The following is a 17,687-nucleotide window of genomic DNA, read 5'->3' as shown; positions in this document are numbered from 1 at the left end:
CGTGCCCGGCTGCTTGCGGCCATGCCGTAGCGACTTGTTTGACGTTTGCGGGTCCCTTGGGATCATCGACAGCAGTCCGCTGTCACACAGGGGCGATGAGGACTAGGCAGTGAGTCTTGACCAAGATCATAGCATGCCTCGACTGGCTCTTGAAACACAGGGGAGAGGAGAGCACATGGGTGATTTTGACAGACCAGCAGCAGCTCAGTGGACCATTCCTTCGACTGCCGCCGTCGTTGACGGGAGACGACAACCGAGCCGCGCTGAATTCCTTAGCATGAGACTAAAGAAAATCATGCAGATCCTCGGAAAGTTTCACAGTTTCACCTCAGTTCCACTGAGCTAAGAAATCGGCTTGTACATAGGCCAGATGGACATCATGATACTAGTACTCCGTACCGAGCCTCGTGTAGACGAAATACCCGCCATACGGAGTACCGTGACTTTCCATCTCCCTTGGTAAATCAATCATGTACGAAGGTCTCTAAGAAAGAGAGGAGACATATCTCTACCTAGTCCAAGACTGCATGATTTCAGAGTAATTGGATTTTATCTATGATTGGTTCAATAAGCAAGTTGTGCAACCATACTCTGGCAAGAGGTTAGCCCGAATCTGGATAATGCAGACAATAATGGCTGCAGCTAACGTTATGAAGGGGGCAATAGGTCAAAGTTTAAATGCCCCTCTTCAGCAATGGTCCCTAGGCCCACTGGAGTTACTGAACATTTTGCTTGTGATAGTACCACTCGGTATCTAGGCCATATCCACTATACGGAGTAGTACTTGGAGACTGGAGACTTGAGAGTGGTTTAGCAGAGAATGGATGATACATCTCAGGCAAGGCTTATTCTGTTAAGCGACTTGATTTTCCCTTGGCAGACCACCACAATTGTTACGTAAACTACCTGATATCGAATCATAGAGATCAGTGTACAACGAGGTAGATAAGAAGAAAGCGGATTGCAGCCTAGCTGCACTCGGTAGACTGCAGATTGCAGAAAGGCTGCGCGAGGAGGGGTAGGAAGATGAGCAGGCATAGTTCTAGAATTTTACTACAACAGGCAATAATCAACTGGTGATCGATCAATTTGCTTCTATGTACACACCGACGAGGAGTAGTCCATTGAATATGGTAAGCTCAGTACTGTGCTCCGTCATGTTGTTACTATGACCATAATTATCCTACGACCGCCTTCGCATCTTACCGACCCCTTTTTAAATTTCTTAAAACTTTGAGGACGGGAATGGCCGACAAGAGTTGAATGATGGTCCTTGGGTTGTGGGCTTGTGGCTAATCCGGCAACGCCGCCTCGTCTGATCTGAGACACACAGCTGAACCCAGCCAATTACAATGGTAGCTGGTTGAAGTCTGATTTTGGCCCCCATGGATCATTTCGAGCTCAATATCTTGAATAATACCTAAATAATTTACTGCACTTTTCATCAACGTACGAGTTGAGGATAAATAATGGTACAAAAACGGTAGTCTCTAGAAAAGAGAGTTATTGTGAAGTACTCCTTGAATACTCCGTAAGGGGTCAGAAAAAAAAGGCCTCAGACGCTAAAGCTTTCTTGGACCCAAGTGTTAACTGCATTCGTCCTAGATGAAGATGGACCCTGGAGGACTGTAAGAGAGTTAGAAAGTAGTTCTGGACAGGCACTCTAGTGAGGCAGGCTGCAATCCTGACTAAGTGCCTAATTCCTGATTTGTGGAATCATACTGTTAAGCTATCTGTTATGGAGTACTATCTTATCACCTGCACTGGCCACTCAGATCTCTGAAGGCAACCTTATGGGTCCGTATTGATAACAAATAGGCACACAGCTTCTTCATTACCCAAATACCTTAGAAGTTATCAGGCCTTGAACATCGTACCTCAGGCACTAAGATTAGGCTTAGTAGTAATGATCAAGCTCGGACAACACCTGAGTAGTCTCCCAGTTCCTCACTAGGTGTAAAATTGGAACAACATCCGGTCGGCCTTTGCGTCTTACTGACTCGCTCTCGTTTCCCCGGGTTTGAGAACAGGCCCATTCCTGTTCAGGTATAGTGTGGTTAGACCCACGACCGCGTCTCCAAAAGTGGCAGGTCCTTAAAGTGCCAAGCTGGGGTAATTTTGCGCTAATTTCATAGATAACAGCCATGGTACGAAGCGAAGTATGACTGTCAATACAAGTCATGCATACGTTAGGTGGTTCGTATTTAACGACATTATTCAGCTAAAGTAAGGTGAGGACTGAGTAATCATGTCTGTTTGCAGCGGGATAATCATGGCTGAACCTTCAGATCCGTTATTTGGATTTTCTCTCTTCTTCTGTCATTTGCCTTTCCGATACGGGGTAGGACCTTAGGTATCGTCATCATTTTATGTCCATGTCGGTGTTATATTATTTTCCGACATCTACTCCATAATTTCCGCTAATGTATGATAATGTAGAACTTTTATTATGAGGAATGTTGCTACTTTACTACTGTCCATCTATCATTGTACCAAAATATTTACTGATCAGTCGGTACCTAGTTACCCGGGTACCTTATGATGGAGTGTGTGGACTATGGAACTACCTCACCAATGTTTGATGACTTGGGGGCTGGGGCCCATTTTGGGAGGGTGGGGTTGGAGGGGACTGCTAGTAGGCAGAAGTTTGGAACGGATCGGTTGCGGACGCTAAGGAAGCCCAGAAGGAGCTAAAGACGCATCTTGCCTCATGATCTGGTATCTAAATTTCCTCCCTGCAGCGCCCCTGTTCTAGAAGAAAATGCTAAGAGGGAGGTATTCCTCGCTCTCAGCCTACGGCGTAGATAAGATGACAGACATCGGCAATCTGAAGGAGAAAGGAAGGTAATGAAAGAAGAGGCGAGAGAGATAATCCACGCCAAAATGATCTATGATATGAATACCTCTCTCTATTCTTCTAATAATTTCAGATAGCGAAAGCAAGAGCCCAGTCAACCAGATGACCTAGATAAAATCCTTAATTAATACCCGCAAATCCGCAATCATACAGTCAATAATCGAATCACAAGTGCAGTAGTCTACCTTTCCCAAATACTCTTCTTTGAGTCTCCACAGTTAAATCCGAATCCAGTCAAGTCAATAGGCCGTCTCCGGTCGGGGGTCCTGCTCTTCCGTATTGACTAAGGTAGTGGCTACTGGCGAGATGCATTAGTACTTAGTACCTGGTTTAGTACTCTGTATACTCTGTACAAGTAGTACTAGCTACTCTTCTGGCTACTTCTGCAAGAGATCCAGTCTCCATCATATCAACTTCTACACCACAAAGAATATTTATAACCATGTATGTCCTGTGCTCATTCTGATTCCGCTGTAGAAATTGGGGGCTATACCTTGATACGAACTAGGTATGCAGTACCTTACCTAGGTAGGTACCTCAGCTAGCTCAGTAACTTTTATTATTACGGTAAGTATGAGCCGAGTACAGACCTGGTACCAAAGGTATCTGGGTCTGATCCACTCGCGCTGAATTCGGCAACTTGAGCAATGCTTTGTTTCTCATGAGTCCATCATCCACTCTGACGAATAAACCTTTGTCAACTTACGAGCTTGTGGTACAGCCTACAGACTATCTTCCTCCGTCCAGACTGCAGTAATCTCTACTACTCCGTAGAATAAGTACCAGTCAGGTAGTGTAGCTCGACTTGGGTGAATCGGAAGAGGGAATTGTATCAGAACCACTCCATACTATCTATCATCTACTGGTTCGGGAGAAGGACTGGGTTTCCGCTCCTCGTTCCCCACGACAGTTTGGTTCGTTTTTCTTGCCTGCTGCACATCATCCCATTATTCTGCCTGGTCCTTTTCTTGTTCGGGCTGCTTTCAACAAATCCCGTTCAATCCAGATCTCTTAACGTCTTTTTCGACACTACTCTCTACTTGCTCTCTTGCGCTTCCGGATCGCTCTTCTCGTTGTCTTTTGTGGATTTGCCGTTTTAAGTCTTCGATCGCCTCCACCACCCAAGGCACTAAACTAACCACCACCACCACCACTACTACTACTACCACTGACTGCATTTATCTACTACATATCTACAGCTATTTGCAGTAATCTTGCATACTTTACATTGTTATTAACATCATCATCATCATCATTATCATCATTATTACTCGTTACTCGTATCATTTTTCCTACTGTTCTATTCTAACTACAACGAAAATCACCTTGGAGCTGGAAGCCAAAATACCTCACCTAGCTTAGTCCGGACCTCTCCCATCTTCTTACTCCTGCTTTCCTCTCTCATTGTTCACCTCATTCTTGTCTCCCGCTCTCTTTCCTACCCCTCCAGGCGTCTACGTCTGGTCTTACGGACTGCTCGATCCACTGCACTATTCCTTTTTCATCATCTTCGTCCTCTCCATGTTCGTTTCGCATTAGGTCTTTCTTACGTCCTCCGGGCTGGTCACGATCGCCTTTCCTCCTTCCTCCATCCTCTTTCGTTTCTACTTCTTTCCTCTTCACGCAACTACCTTGACCTTTCTCCCTTTGCCTTGCGTCCTCGAATTTGTTGTCTCTTTCGTCGGCGCTGTTCTATCCACTCATACATTGCCCTCACCATGGAGGGTTTCGATACTATGGCCATGCCGTATCTGGCCAGTCCGTTGTCCCTGGGCAATATGCAGGGCGCCGACTACCTTAATGCCATGCCTGGTATTGATCTACCCGACCAACGCTCGAATTTCGACTCCGACACGTTCGTTAGGTAAGTCCCTCCTCGCTTTGCGCTTGCAAATGATCATTCCTGACCAAGCGCACTGGAACAGCGGCGAGGATATTCCCTTTACTCAGCACAGTTTGCCGAACACGTTGAAACGTTTCTCTTCGGGTTACGACGATCCATTCACGGAAATGGTGACCCCATTCGACCCCGCACCCTCCGAACAACCCCCAGACTCGTCTATTGACCACAATAACAAGTTGCTGAGTTTCTCAATGCCCGCCTATAATTTCACTCTACTTGATTATTCATTGCGGCGGACATCATTATCGCTGTCGGCCCAGTTACATGGCATGTTCTTCCTCGCAGAATCGCCTTGGACCACATCCCCGACGGAAAACGCACCGCCTCAACAAGGGGCGGAGTTGACTTGCTACCGGCGTAACCTGTTCCAGATCACCGGCTCCGTGACCCTGCCACGGAGTCTACGGTACATCATGACCGAGCAGGGCGACCGTATACCTATCCTTGCGCAAGAACTCTGCGTTTCCGCCACTGAGTCTGTGGAGGGTAATTCGGTCAAAATCATTTCAGTGCCCTGGAAAACGCCCGCTGCGAACGGCAATCAACCGACTGATGACAATGGTGCTAGTAACAGCAATGCGAAGATTGAGAAAGAACCGCCACCAATTCCATTGGACATCATGGCGGGCCAAGACCTGGACACCGACTATGCGACGTTCCCAATTGCTTGGAAGCGGTTACAATTCCGTGTTGCGACGGCCAACAACGGGCGGAGGAAAGAGCTGCAACAGCATTTCGTCGTCCGACTGAAGGTTGTTGCGACTCTGTCCACTGGCGCCAAAATTCCGATCTGCGAGGTGCACTCGGGGCCTGTGATTGTACGAGGTCGTAGTCCGCGCAATTTCCAATCGCGTAAGGACTTACCTCTAAGCGGCAGCGCTGCGGCATCAAGAAAGAGCGCCCAGGCTGCCACTCTCAACCGCACCCCTACCAGTGATACCGACCATCGGCCCAGTCTGACGCCAGGCAAGGCGAAGTCCGCAGCTAAAAGCACCTCGCCGGACACTTCGCTTCCTCAGTCGGCCATTGCAGCGCAGCGACAGTCATCCCCTGACTGGACTCAAATACCTCACTCCTCGGGAGGCGCGCTTTCTTCTACACCCCTCCCTCAACCGTCAATATATCCTCAGTCCAATCCTGAATTTTCACGCATGACGGACAGCCAAAGACGGTCGAGCGCCATGGCGGCACCGATCAACCTTTCCCTACTAGATGACGATACTGGTGGCGATGGTGTCAACCTGGTCGATTCAGCCAGGCCTGGCCCCTCGTATACCAACGACGTTTCGCACAAGAGTCGCGATATGGGCAGCTCAGCGCCGCCCACCAAAATGCGCAAGCTGTCCCACAGCGTGTCGCAGGCGCCGTCACGAAGCACATCAACGTCGCTACCCCTGCTAAACACCGCTGGCCTGCAGCAACCCTTCGCATCGTCTCTTCCGTTTCCGAATGAGAGTGCTGATCTATTGTATGAGTATTTCCCTCTGGGCTTGGACGATTGGCAAGCTCCTGTGGATGCAGTCTACCGTCCACATGTGGTGCATCACACCAATATGCCAGAAATGAAATTTGTCGCTGGAAGAGGGAGAAGCAAGCGGTATTTTGCTGCGGAAGATGTTTTTTAAGGATTCCCTTTTATGGGAATTCGGCAGGGTCTCATTCTACTATTCCGCAGAGGTTCTTTGAAAATTTTGCAGCTATGAGTCCTATCTCGATCAACCTGCTATCCACTATCTCCTTCAAAGACTCTGCATCCAACACCCCCGCCCATCCCCCATACCCCTGATCCCTTATCCTTTTTAACACACCCGCATTCCCCTTTCTGACATCGCTTTCTCTCTTTTTCTGGCGTTATCTATACTGGCACATCTTTCGGACGGAATGCGCACTAACAGAGTGCGCGTTGACTAGTCTTATGTATGCGTATGGGCTACACTGCAATCGAAGGGGCAGTTCTGGCGTGAAGGAGTTTACGATGACGGCGGAGTTTCTGTTTTTGTCTGCTGTCCCTTTGACCTTTTCTTTCCCCTTTTTTGATTTCCGTACTTAGGCTCTTAAGAGTTCATGTGGTTTGGTATGCACATATCTCACTGTGTAATGATGTCATGCTACGACCCTGTCAGCTTACGGCAGAATTGTTGGGATCATATACATGCTCCAAGGAGACTCTGAATTCCATCTTTGACCCGGTCTTATGTGCGTTAGTACCCGAAGCTGATGCCTGGTCCTGAAAATTAGCCCTGGAAAGATGAAGAAGAAATGCAAGTAATGACTCGTGGCAGCTAATAAACAGCGTCACCTCGCGTCCAAGGAATTCTTTTTTTGGCGTTCTTCGCACTCAATTCATGGCCGTACTACTTGCCAGCGGTTCCTTAGCTTCTAGTGGCATATCAGTTCCGCAAATGGGTAATGAATGAATGCTGTGTCTTTCAGGGGCTGTTAGTTCTCTTTTACTGCTTGGTCAGTGTCATGGACCTTGTATGACTGTCTAAAGAGGATTCACAGCATAGGTGAGATGAACTCTTAGCTCTTCAAAGTATAATGCCCTCCAATACTAGGAGACTCATGCGCGCACCTCTACACACAAACGCACACACACATAGATATATATGTATGGCTGACACGGTTCTTTATGACAGGACGGACAATAGAGATGCCTTGGTGTACGACTATCATCAAGCGAGCCCTGATTGACCCACGCAAACAGAGCTTTCCCAAGATGGTATTATTATAGATATCCCAGTCCCTCTGCACCAATAGCTTCGAGGTCAGCCTTGATCTCCCACTCATGTGCCCCAACCCGGGCAGCAATTTCCATCTTGCGGTGTTGTCCCATATCCAGCCATTGATACAGCAGATTCCCATCAAGCATGCCTCTCCCTGCCGTTCCGTCACTTTCAACAGCTCGGTAAGCTCGAGGGTTCAGGCCGCAAGGATGCTCCAGCGAATTCGTCAATTGGGACTGCAAGGCTGACAGCCGGCGATATGACTCTTCAGGAACAGACGTCACAATGCCAACCGAGCCGCTCTGAGAGGTAATGAGTACTTGCTGGGATATGGTTTGGGAATCTATTTCCATTGAATCTGGGTCGGCCATTGCTTTCTCTGAGGAGACCATGGTACGTGGCAACAGAGTCATTGTTGTGGCAAAGTGACCCATATGAAACTTGCTGCGGGCCAGCAATCTATCACCGTTAGATGATTTCGGATCTATTCAAAATCAGCGTTTACTTTCCTCCGTAGTCTATCGATGTTACAAGATCTCACCTTCCGGGTCATACTGCAAGACATGGAGGTTGCAATCACTGTCAGCAACCAGAATGAACAGCTTGTCGCCATCAGGAAGAAACTCGGCAGCAACCACTTCAAGGTACCCTTGGTCTTTGCCAAAGAGGCTCATCTTGTATGGTTCCTCCTAAACCACCCGTTAGCTTGACTGATCCGCCTGTATGTGTGGATGTAGGGATCATACCGAGTAGCCCGCGAACCAAAGCCCTTTGACAGCATCCCCCATTATACACATTCCAGTACCTTTGAGCTCTTTCACCACGTTGACATAACACTGCATATCCATGAAAGCAACAGGGAGCAGACTGCCATCCTCCTTCAGCCCTCTAACCATGCATTTTTGCCCTTGCGCAGCAATTAGAAATCCTTGACCGCCAATCTGTGATAGCGCTGTCACGGCGCCTTTGACCAACTCCTTGCCTATAAGTTTCAGTTTGCGGTCTGTCTCTGGTTTCTCCGGGTCCGGAACCACTTTGATCACTTCGAACACGTAAATACAGCCACGAGACGGGATGTCTTCACCCCAAGCGAATGCTGTTCCGACAACAATCATATTCCTGCGCTCGTGGGTGTTTTCTGAAACTTCAAGGTCCATATTCTTTACCGCCATTACATATTCAGCGGGACCTAGTGAGTAGCTTCACGAAGAAGAAAAGTGTAAGTACTGGAAAACTAATTTGCAAGTTGGTTTAGGTCCACACCTATCGATAACCGTCCATGTTCTCGGACTTACGACTTTGAGCGAGCATTGGCGAAGCTCGGGGAGGAATGAAATTACTAGACCTGTTAACATGCGCATATATGTGACGACAAAAGTCATACCTTCGTTTCGCCAGTCCGGGTGCAATTCATCATCGTCAGGCAACTTGAAATCTGCGCTATGACTGGTACCCAGTACGTACGTTTCAGAGGATGTAGCATAGGCCAAATGATCCACTTGCTCCCCGATACCGATCTTTCTCAAGGCCCATGTATAATCGAATAGGGTCTCTGATGGGAACCGACAGATGCGAAGCACGTCCTAGGAATTGATTCAGTATGTGCCACATGAAGGTGGGGAAGTGGGAAAAACCTTCGAGTCCACATATATGAAGCCTTTGTCAAGCGAAGGGCTGGCTAAGTCGAAAATGCTCAGGCCCCGCACGAATTCTCCTCTCAGCCGAAAAACGTGGGGGCAGCTTTTGGCCGTTTTGAGAATGAAGCTTGCAGAGGGTCCAGGCATGAAAACGGCACTAAGATCTGAAATATTGGGCAAAATGCGCAGTGACCTGGACCTTGATAGCTCCTCGTTGGACTGCATTTCCTTATCTGAAGTAGTAACCCTCGGCAATGTGTGATTAGTTTCTTTGACGAAGCTTAAGTGAGTATGACTTTCGCCCTTGATAGACGACGCAAATGCCTTATATATCACAAGGTCATCACTTTCAGTGCGTAACTGCCTAGAACATCAGTACATGGTCCTAATTCGGGGGCCAAGGAAGGTGAAGTGAAAGGACCTGGCGACGTACAATCAGGTGAGGTGAAGGATTCCAGGATTCGCCGAGATCTGCAATAACCGCCTCGGATAAGACCTCTCGCGTAGTAGAGCGCTTGGGGAGCTCAGTTGATAGTATCGGTGGTAAGCAGTCAATACCCTCGATAACCGACATCAGTTGCTGATCAGGCAATCGATAAACCTAACGTTTGTCAGCATTTGGCAAACTTGAGAAAGATGCTGGTGTGACCGAAGTCACAGTGACTTACGTAAAGTCTGCAATCTATGCTAAGTAGGAAGAGGAACAATTCGCAATGAGTCCTCTGTTTCGAAGTAGGCACCGTAGACGAGAAAATCTCAGCTTTGTCCCAATACAAGCAACAAGAGCGCCATTTGCCCGCCCTCGTAGAGTCGTCCAATTCCACCTCATCAAGGTCTCCACTATCATCTGCTTGAAGAAGCATCAACGTTGAATCATCTCGGAGGATTGCTATGTATGGGTCAGCCAGGCTGGCGCTAACAGCCATGCGCTCATCGCTGGTGTCTTCGTCCCAGACCGGATAGATTTGCGCCAGGCCCAAGTCTGTCATTGTTAGTTTCCTTATATGCTCCTTACTTTTCAGGGCTAAAGGCTCACCAATATCGTAGCTTCGGACCTCGTTCCTCAGGACCTGAACAACTCGCCTTTTACACGACAGCGTCCCAATCTCTATGGTCACATCGTTGTTCGGATTAAATTCAGGAGCTTTGAAAGGTTTCAAGTCTTGTTTGTCCGCAATGAAGACTTCTGACTGTTCCTTGTCGGGAGCTTCAGGCTTCGACAGTATAACATATTGGCGGTATTCTTGATTGATTCGCTGCTCATCAGGGACCAATGGCGCACCGCTTCCAAGAGCTACAACTGCTGTCCAAACCCCTTGTACAGATTGAGCGTCAAAAGAAGCTGCGACATCCGGTTCGATTTCGCGCTTCATCAGTACCAACCCACCATTTCTGCCAGAGCCTTGAGCAGCTATTAATTCAAGCTCGGAGCAAGCATTCTCAATGAGACGACCTGTGTTTTCGACAGTCGAAGCAGGCTTTCCTAGCGTTATATCTCTCAGGGGGCCGATATTAGGCAGTCTGTCGAGTATCTGAAATATATACACCCCGACTCCGGACGTTTCAGCGGATGGACGGCGACCAAGAGCTGGCGTTTCAGGCTCTGCAGTATATAGGTCGTCTTCATAGACGTCCTCTTCACTTTGACTATCGACTGAGGCTTCTTCACGATCTTCTGCGACATTGCTCATTCTTGGTCGAGGTTTTTTTGGGTTTGAGGACATGGAGGACCAGCTGAGAAGGACAGAATCTGCATCCTCGCTGCCAAAAAAAACTCTGCCGCTTCCGAGAAAAGCTGAGGATGATGCAGCAGATTTCATGATAGTCCCCCCAGCCTGTGCAGGTAGAGGGCGGAGTGAGATGCCTGACACTGACCTTCCGTCCAATTGAAAATGGACAAGCACCATATTCCCCGACGAAAGAACAAGGAGGAGATCCCCGGTGCTGTCAGAAAGATGCTCCACAACGCATCCTTCTAGCCGGAGTGCGAGGTCTGACTGATCCACCATGGAGAATGCCGAGACTTGTCTGGCGAACTCATTGACTCCAACCGCATTGGTTTTGCCTGCCTGATCGACGTGCACTAATTCATTGGACCCGATAAGTAACGCGCCTCCAACTGGAGGTGGAAGGGCAACCACTTTGAACAAGTCGCTAGGCAATTTTGGCACCGAAAGTAAGGTCGTGGAAGCTCGCTGTTCCAAATCTAGTGTAAACACAGTGTAAAAGATAGAATCTTTTCTTTCAGGAAGCAAAGCATGTGAAGTGGCAATCTGCGAGTACAGGACGCCGAACGTCGGCTCCCTATATTCATATAAGAACGCAAGACTGACAGGGTGAAGTATAGAGGGATCCAATGCAGTTAAGGGAAGCACAAAGGACGAGGCATATGGGGTCTGATACACGGTGCGGTCTTTGCTCTTCAAATCATTGCCAACGTGATCCGATACTTGGTTGAAATCGTCTTGATGAAGATGGAATTCGTAATCGTCCATGGCTAGGTCATCTCCTGGTTGATGAAAGGGTAAAATTGCAAGATTCCGAATCCCAAAGTTGAAGACTGCGCATCTACTGCTCGGATCCACACTCAGGATACTGCCACAACTGCTCAGATCGGGTACCCATGGACTACGGGTTAGATCATCCCGCTCATAGTAGTGGATTGAAAGGGTTGAGATCCCATGACGCTCTGGGTCCCATTCCACCAAGCTAAGTTTGGCATTGCGGAAAGCAAGTAAAAGAGCTTCACCACCGCTCTTAGGATTCAGAATTTTGACCCGACAGATGTCGACTACTGTTCCAGAAAGCGGATATTCTCGCTCCAGGACGAGCTTCGTTGTCTCTACCCGGTCTGGCCGCGCAGACTTACCCTCAATGGTTCCACCTCTCAGGTGATGTTGAACCTTGAGCAAAGAGAAGATCTGGAGAACAGAGGTCTTCACCACGACCAGATTTTCTGCTGTTGCTGAGATAAATGGAATTGCCAGGGCATGAGTTACCCCGGAAGGGGGTAACAATTCTGTATAGCACTGCATTTTTTGTGTGGCTGATTGCTATGGTTTTCCCTATAGAAACCTTTATCAACCTAAAACAGTCCAGAATAATCAAGAAGACTATACATTGCAAAATCAAGGGCAAGAATTGGGATTAAGAGAATGAATGAAGGGTGGCCATAGGCTGATGATCTATACAACTAAGTCTGCTGTGTTTTGAGTATTTTGCCAATCCTGCGTGATCTATCACGTGATCTATCGGGCTTGTGATGTTGATGATGTAATTGATAATATCCATACCGAGAGCTGTAACTTGTGCACCCAGCACACCATGATCGCTCATCGTTCTCATCGTTGTTACCACCTTTATCACAGGTGCTGATCAGAGAACCTCTGAAATATAGTAGTGTGTTCTGCTCCGCAAAGCCTGTGGACTATCTATTGCGCCAAAGCTAACATATATGGCAGCATTGTCACCCTTTAGTTTTTGCTTAGTTGGATTCCTTGAAGGCTTGCAAATATGCCACAATGCCTCTCCCATGGATCTCTCTGATTTGGTTTGCGTATCTAATAGTGATAACTGTTCTGATTGTTGTTGCCTCGGTCTTTATACATGTATATCAGACGCCTCGGGATCGATCCTCATTTGTGACCTTTATGTGTGTCTTTTCAATTGCCGCTCTTCTTGCGACTGTAATGTTACTACCAGTCGATGTCGCTTTGGTTTCCTCAACGACATCATCCGCTCTGGGTCAGCGAAAAGAGTGGGCCACCCAAGAAGAGGTCGATAAAATTACCTACTCCTTAACAGTTATCTATTACTCGCTATACTTTCTGGATGCTCTGCTCTGCCTTGTTGGAATCCCTTTTGCCTACTTCTGGCACGAGGAATATGATGAAGTAGCCTTCGAGGCGGGCGATCAGACACCCTGCAAGCGGTTTTGGGCTGCTACCAAATACACTCTGGCTTTCATTGCAGTAGTCATTGCGTTGGTTCTTGTCGGCTTCTTCGCTCCTATGTCGGAGAGTCAACCTGGCCACGATCTGGGGTATTGGCGAGGATTTTTGATCGAGAACCGTGAGTTTGACGCCTTTTCGGATGACGACTTTCTTCTCAAAACGCTCATGATGTCCTACAGGAGGTGAACATGCTTTTACATTTCTCCTCGGGTTCGTAACAACCATTGGCTCTTGTCTATATGTCTTCTATACACCTTCAGGGCTAGCATTGCTTCCGGCGCTTTTTCTCAGAAGATCCTATTCTTTCGCGAACCAAACATTGGTAGGTTCTACAGCCATGCAACTGGATTTCAATCGTGAACGGCAACGCCAATTGGAAGGTCGCTGCGGGGGTAATTCGGCGCTTCTATCTCCAAAAGACCGAAGAGAATTGGACACTTTGGTGCGGGAAGAGAGGACTCTCATCCGCCGGCAGCGCTTGATCGAAGGACGCCAAGAAGAAGACCAAAGCTGGCCAGTCACCGTTTACTCCAAACTGAAGACTATCCTCCGTCCGTTCAGGCTTCTGGGCGGCTTCAGTCTATTTCTCGTTGGGCTTTCGACGTGGATTTCATTGCTCATGACCGTTATTGATAAATTGATAAATTCGCCTTGCAAGCATCACTGTGGTTATGTACTCAGCCGTACCAACTTCAACCCTATCAGCTGGCTTCTTATTCAATCTTCCAGGGCTTTTCCAACTGACTATATCATTTTTGCGCTTATTGTCTTCTTATTCTTTTGGGGCTCGGTCGTCGGCGTTGTCGCGGTGGGCATTCGGTTTCTTTGGATACGAATTTTCCAAATTAGGAAAGGTCACACGTCACCCCAGGCCATGTTGCTGGCGACAGCCATGCTGACGTTGATAACCCTGGGCTTGAATTACTCGGTTGTCATGATGCTTGCACCTCGGTACGCAACATTCGGACCGCAAACTTTCTGCGACTTAGCCCCGACGTCTTCAGAAGAGCAGCCGGATTGCTCAAACCACTGGCATTTGGTCAAGCCATGTTCAGAGAAGGCAGATAGCACAGCTGCAGATAACACCTGCACTCCCAGCGTCGCAAGCACCATTTTAAATCGGGTGGCGCTGAATTTTCCACTTTTTGGGGCCTTGCTGCTTTGGGCACACTTTCTTTTCCTTGGTATTTGGCAGACCTGTCCCAAGGCAATTTGTTTCTTATGCTGCAAACTTGGAAGCTAACAATTGTGCAAAAATAGGTATCTACTTGGTCATCCTTGTGGCATCTCTCGTCCGCTCGCCGAGACTCGACGAACGCCAGCTGGATGAGGACGCCGAAGAGGCAGAGGAAGAGAGTCTGTTAGCAAGCACCGGAAGAAGTGGCAATCCTACATGAGGGGACGTCCCAACGCTTCCAGAGAGCCCGCTACTTCGAATAATGAACGAGTATTTTGAAAAGGTTTTCTTGATTCAAGAGGTGATAACAAGGAAGAGACGGCGGATATGGTGATTTTCGCCAAAGGATTATAGCCTTGCGTCACGTGATTTATATTGTTACCTCTCGGGTTCCCTCATTTATGCTCCCCTTCGTGACAGTCGCAATTTGCGAGATGCCGTCGTCGAGCCTCTGTACGGTAACTTTCAAGTGGGCAGGTCTGAATTTCAAGGGAGCCTCCCTTAAAGTGTCCTTCGACTTGATATACCTAAGACTTTGGGGCATTGTTCAGGAGAGCGAGAGCACTTTCGAAAGCCTTCACAACGTCGGCATCTGCATGGATATGTTAGCACGGCTTGGCTGGCGGCAATTGTTGTACTCTCGCACAATGTTTTCTCCTATTTTCTAAATCCTCTTGGGAGGTCTGCACATGCTGCGACTGGGTTTTGAATCTAGACAAAAGTCAGCTGAACTGTCGGCTAGCTGTAAGGGTACAGGCCGCGACCTTTTCAGCGCTCTGCTTTCATCCCGAAGAACAGCAGACTGTGACCAGGCCGTAAAAATCTAGACAGGCAATGTCAGAGAGGTGGGTCATGGCTTAGAAACGTACAAGGTACCTCAAGAAACCTCAAAGATCGAGCCCGCAACTCTTCCTCAGCATCCCCATGCTGTTTCATTATATCTGAGTATATTTGTTCAAGTTTTGTCCAGTGGCATTGTGACAAGTCTTCTGCCAACTGCCGTCTGACTTGTGGAACATTATGATGCTCATCCAAACTTTTCTGCTGATCTGGTCCGGATCCATGATCGCCGTAGTCAATAGAAGCTTTGACGTGGGTTGGTCCACCCAGTGAATCCATCTTTACATGCAGTGCCTTATCACGGCACTTCTTCTCAAACGTTGTATAAATAGACCGAAAGATAGAAGGTCAACAGTCGAAAGGATGATTGTTTGCTCGCAGGTTCTAAATTTTAAACAGCTTGTTTTACCTTGCTGTCACTCCTGCCTCGCTAATACCGTGCTTCAGCATCGAACAGTTCGTGGGAATCACCAGTTCTGCCAGATAGCAAAGCAGAGTGTGTGGCTGCCTGAGGCATAAAATGTGAGAGTAGTATCATGTGACGTCAACGTTCGAGCACATACCGCACCTCCAACTAGGCCTGCTACAAGAAATGTTTGACTGCTGGGAGTCATGAACCATCATTCTTCGATTCTATACACTTTCTTGATGTTTTATGAGTTGCCTAGCGGGCAGACCGAGATTCATAGACTAATAGGAGGGCGCAAGAATGTGAGCTATCTGCTGACGGCACGATAGCACAATAAACAGTACGTTTGAGATGAATTGTCCTATTTGCTCTCGAGTCTCAAGCTCGCGCCTACGCTTTTATTGTCCCACCTGTGCCTGTAACCAACTATACACACTACGTATCGATAATGCCAGGGTTCTCCTGGAGAAGGATACCTTAGGACGGCAGCTCGAGAAAGCACTTCTGCATCAGACATCTCCTACTCTCTCCCATCATCGCCCTGAAGAATGCTCGACGCAGTCGCCGAATAAGGTGCCCAGTCCTCAAGATGTCTTGCAAATCATAAACGCAAAAGCCGAGTCTTCCATCAGGAGGAAAGAGCTTGCGCTTCAGATCCAGCAACTGAAATCCGAGATTAAAGACAGGCAACTTGGCATTTCTCAGCGGAGGTTGACATTAGCCCGACGACGTTCAGATGCTGAGTCTTCAAAGTTTCAGCTGGAAAGTCGCGAGATAGCTCTGATATGTGGTGTCCAGAATACCATCAAAAGGACGGAGCATCTCTGGCATTCCTTGCACAGCAAGACAGCTGAGGCTCGGATCTTTCTATGCCGGGAGGTTGCGAATCTATACAGCCTAAGACAGTGGATAAAGCAGGATGGCAGTGAAATGAAGGAGACATACGTAATTGGTGGTGTTCCTATCATTAATCTCCGAGACCTCAACGGGAAGTCCCAAACCTGCCCCTCCTCCTGGATATGCCAACCCGAAGTATTAATGCCCAAATAGGTGCCACTGCGGTCCAAATATCAACATCATTCTCCTATATTGCTCATCTTCTAGTCCTCGTTTCACATTACTTATCTTTGAGGCTTCCGGCGGAGATTACCCTTCCTCATAGAGACCATCCCGTTCCCACGATCCAGGCACCTATTGGGTCGTATACCTCACGGGAGTCGATCTTGACAGCCACGTCAACGCAGCCGCATAACCCTGCTTCATCTACGACACACCCATTAGGCTTTCAGTCTAATCATTACCAACCTCGGCTTCTCACTATCGATAGAAGTTTACCAAAGCTCGCTAGGGAAGACCCAGGGTCATACGTCCTTTTCCTAGAAGGAGTTACATTGTTGGCCTGGAACGTTTCCTGGCTATGTCGTACGCAAGGATTCAATATCGTGTCGGACTCTTGGGAAGAGGTCTGCGATATTGGGAAGAACATGTGGCAGCTACTTGTTGCTCCTCCGCTGGAAGCGGCAAGTCTAATGAGAGCATTTGCTGGTCGAGAAACGCAACCTATGAAGCTCTTAAGAGACCCTCCTAGAACTTCTATCCAAAGGACCATATCGTTCCCCATGATGGGGCATTACTCACATGGCACTGTTCATTCATTCCTGGGTGCTTCGGAAGGTACGGAGTTCGTTAGGACGTGGAGACTGCCGATCCCGCTCAAGGTTGTCGACAAATTGAAATCAATGCTCCTGGGAGAGATGGCGAGCGCGGAATGGGAAGTTCTCGAGGAGAAAGAGTGGAATGATAGTGAACAGAGTTCGACGAGAGCGCCTGTCCAAGGGTCGAGGTCGCAGCCTGAAGACGACGTAATTCCGGACAAGAATTATGTCAGCCATATGGCATCAGCTAGTGGCGTCCCTAATGAATTAGATAGCACCAGCCGCCCACGGGGAAGTAGTGGCTGGACTAAATTGAGAAATCGATAACTGGAAATCGTTACTGTACTTGTGATCCTAATCATTACCCACCCAACGAATAGCCTTTAATGGTGAGACTAGGATAGAAAAAAAGCTTGGGTGAAAGCAATTATTGGTGTTGAGGCAAGATTTACAGCTTGCAATATTGTTTAGCAACGTAGCTCTAAACGCAGCCAGACCGAAACACCTTCTCAATCCAAAAGAGAAGAAAT

General features: G+C 48.0%; 5 protein-coding genes across 5 annotated transcripts, besides 2 other annotated features; 3 read left to right on the top strand and 2 right to left on the bottom strand.

The window, feature by feature from the left end:
- Positions 1–3,994: 3,994 nt before the first annotated feature.
- Positions 3,995–4,026: a microsatellite.
- Positions 4,027–4,095: 69 nt separating this feature from the next.
- Positions 4,096–4,125: a microsatellite.
- Positions 4,126–4,575: 450 nt separating this feature from the next.
- Positions 4,576–6,385, top strand: NFIA_096760 (NDT80/PhoG-like DNA-binding family protein; the record flags this gene model as incomplete). The annotated part of the gene is made up of 2 exons (XM_001261950.1): positions 4,576–4,721; positions 4,783–6,385. 2 exons carry the CDS (start codon positions 4,576–4,578, stop codon positions 6,383–6,385), a joined length of 1,749 nt encoding a protein of 582 aa, XP_001261951.1.
- A 1,103-nt stretch (positions 6,386–7,488) lies between these two features.
- NFIA_096750 (cleavage/polyadenylation factor CFT1) lies at positions 7,489–12,158 on the bottom strand (the record flags this gene model as incomplete). The annotated part of the gene is made up of 9 exons (XM_001261949.1): positions 7,489–7,970; positions 8,028–8,175; positions 8,233–8,686; positions 8,750–8,825; positions 8,871–9,069; positions 9,121–9,483; positions 9,557–9,724; positions 9,792–10,105; positions 10,160–12,158. The coding sequence occupies 9 exons, from the start codon at positions 12,156–12,158 to the stop codon at positions 7,489–7,491; spliced, it is 4,203 nt and encodes a 1,400-aa protein (XP_001261950.1).
- Positions 12,159–12,644: 486 nt separating this feature from the next.
- On the top strand, positions 12,645–14,473 carry NFIA_096740 (putative LMBR1 domain protein; the record flags this gene model as incomplete). Its single annotated transcript, XM_001261948.1, has 3 exons — positions 12,645–13,194; positions 13,256–14,260; positions 14,337–14,473. 3 exons carry the CDS (start codon positions 12,645–12,647, stop codon positions 14,471–14,473), a joined length of 1,692 nt encoding a protein of 563 aa, XP_001261949.1.
- A 307-nt stretch (positions 14,474–14,780) lies between these two features.
- Positions 14,781–15,372, bottom strand: NFIA_096730 (uncharacterized protein; the record flags this gene model as incomplete). The annotated part of the gene is made up of 4 exons (XM_001261947.1): positions 14,781–14,845; positions 14,900–14,964; positions 15,018–15,076; positions 15,130–15,372. The coding sequence occupies 4 exons, from the start codon at positions 15,370–15,372 to the stop codon at positions 14,781–14,783; spliced, it is 432 nt and encodes a 143-aa protein (XP_001261948.1).
- A 481-nt stretch (positions 15,373–15,853) lies between these two features.
- On the top strand, positions 15,854–17,484 carry NFIA_096720 (Atg14 domain-containing protein; the record flags this gene model as incomplete). The annotated part of the gene is made up of 2 exons (XM_001261946.1): positions 15,854–16,494; positions 16,536–17,484. The coding sequence occupies 2 exons, from the start codon at positions 15,854–15,856 to the stop codon at positions 17,482–17,484; spliced, it is 1,590 nt and encodes a 529-aa protein (XP_001261947.1).
- Between the last annotated feature and the right edge of the window lie 203 nt (positions 17,485–17,687).

Source organism: Aspergillus fischeri, genomic scaffold (assembly GCF_000149645.3).
Source record: "Aspergillus fischeri NRRL 181 1099437636262 genomic scaffold, whole genome shotgun sequence".
Classification (NCBI taxonomy): domain Eukaryota; kingdom Fungi; phylum Ascomycota; class Eurotiomycetes; order Eurotiales; family Aspergillaceae; genus Aspergillus; species Aspergillus fischeri.
The sequence above is the reverse complement of the archived record's forward strand: the minus strand, read 5'-3'. Positions and strand labels throughout refer to the sequence as shown.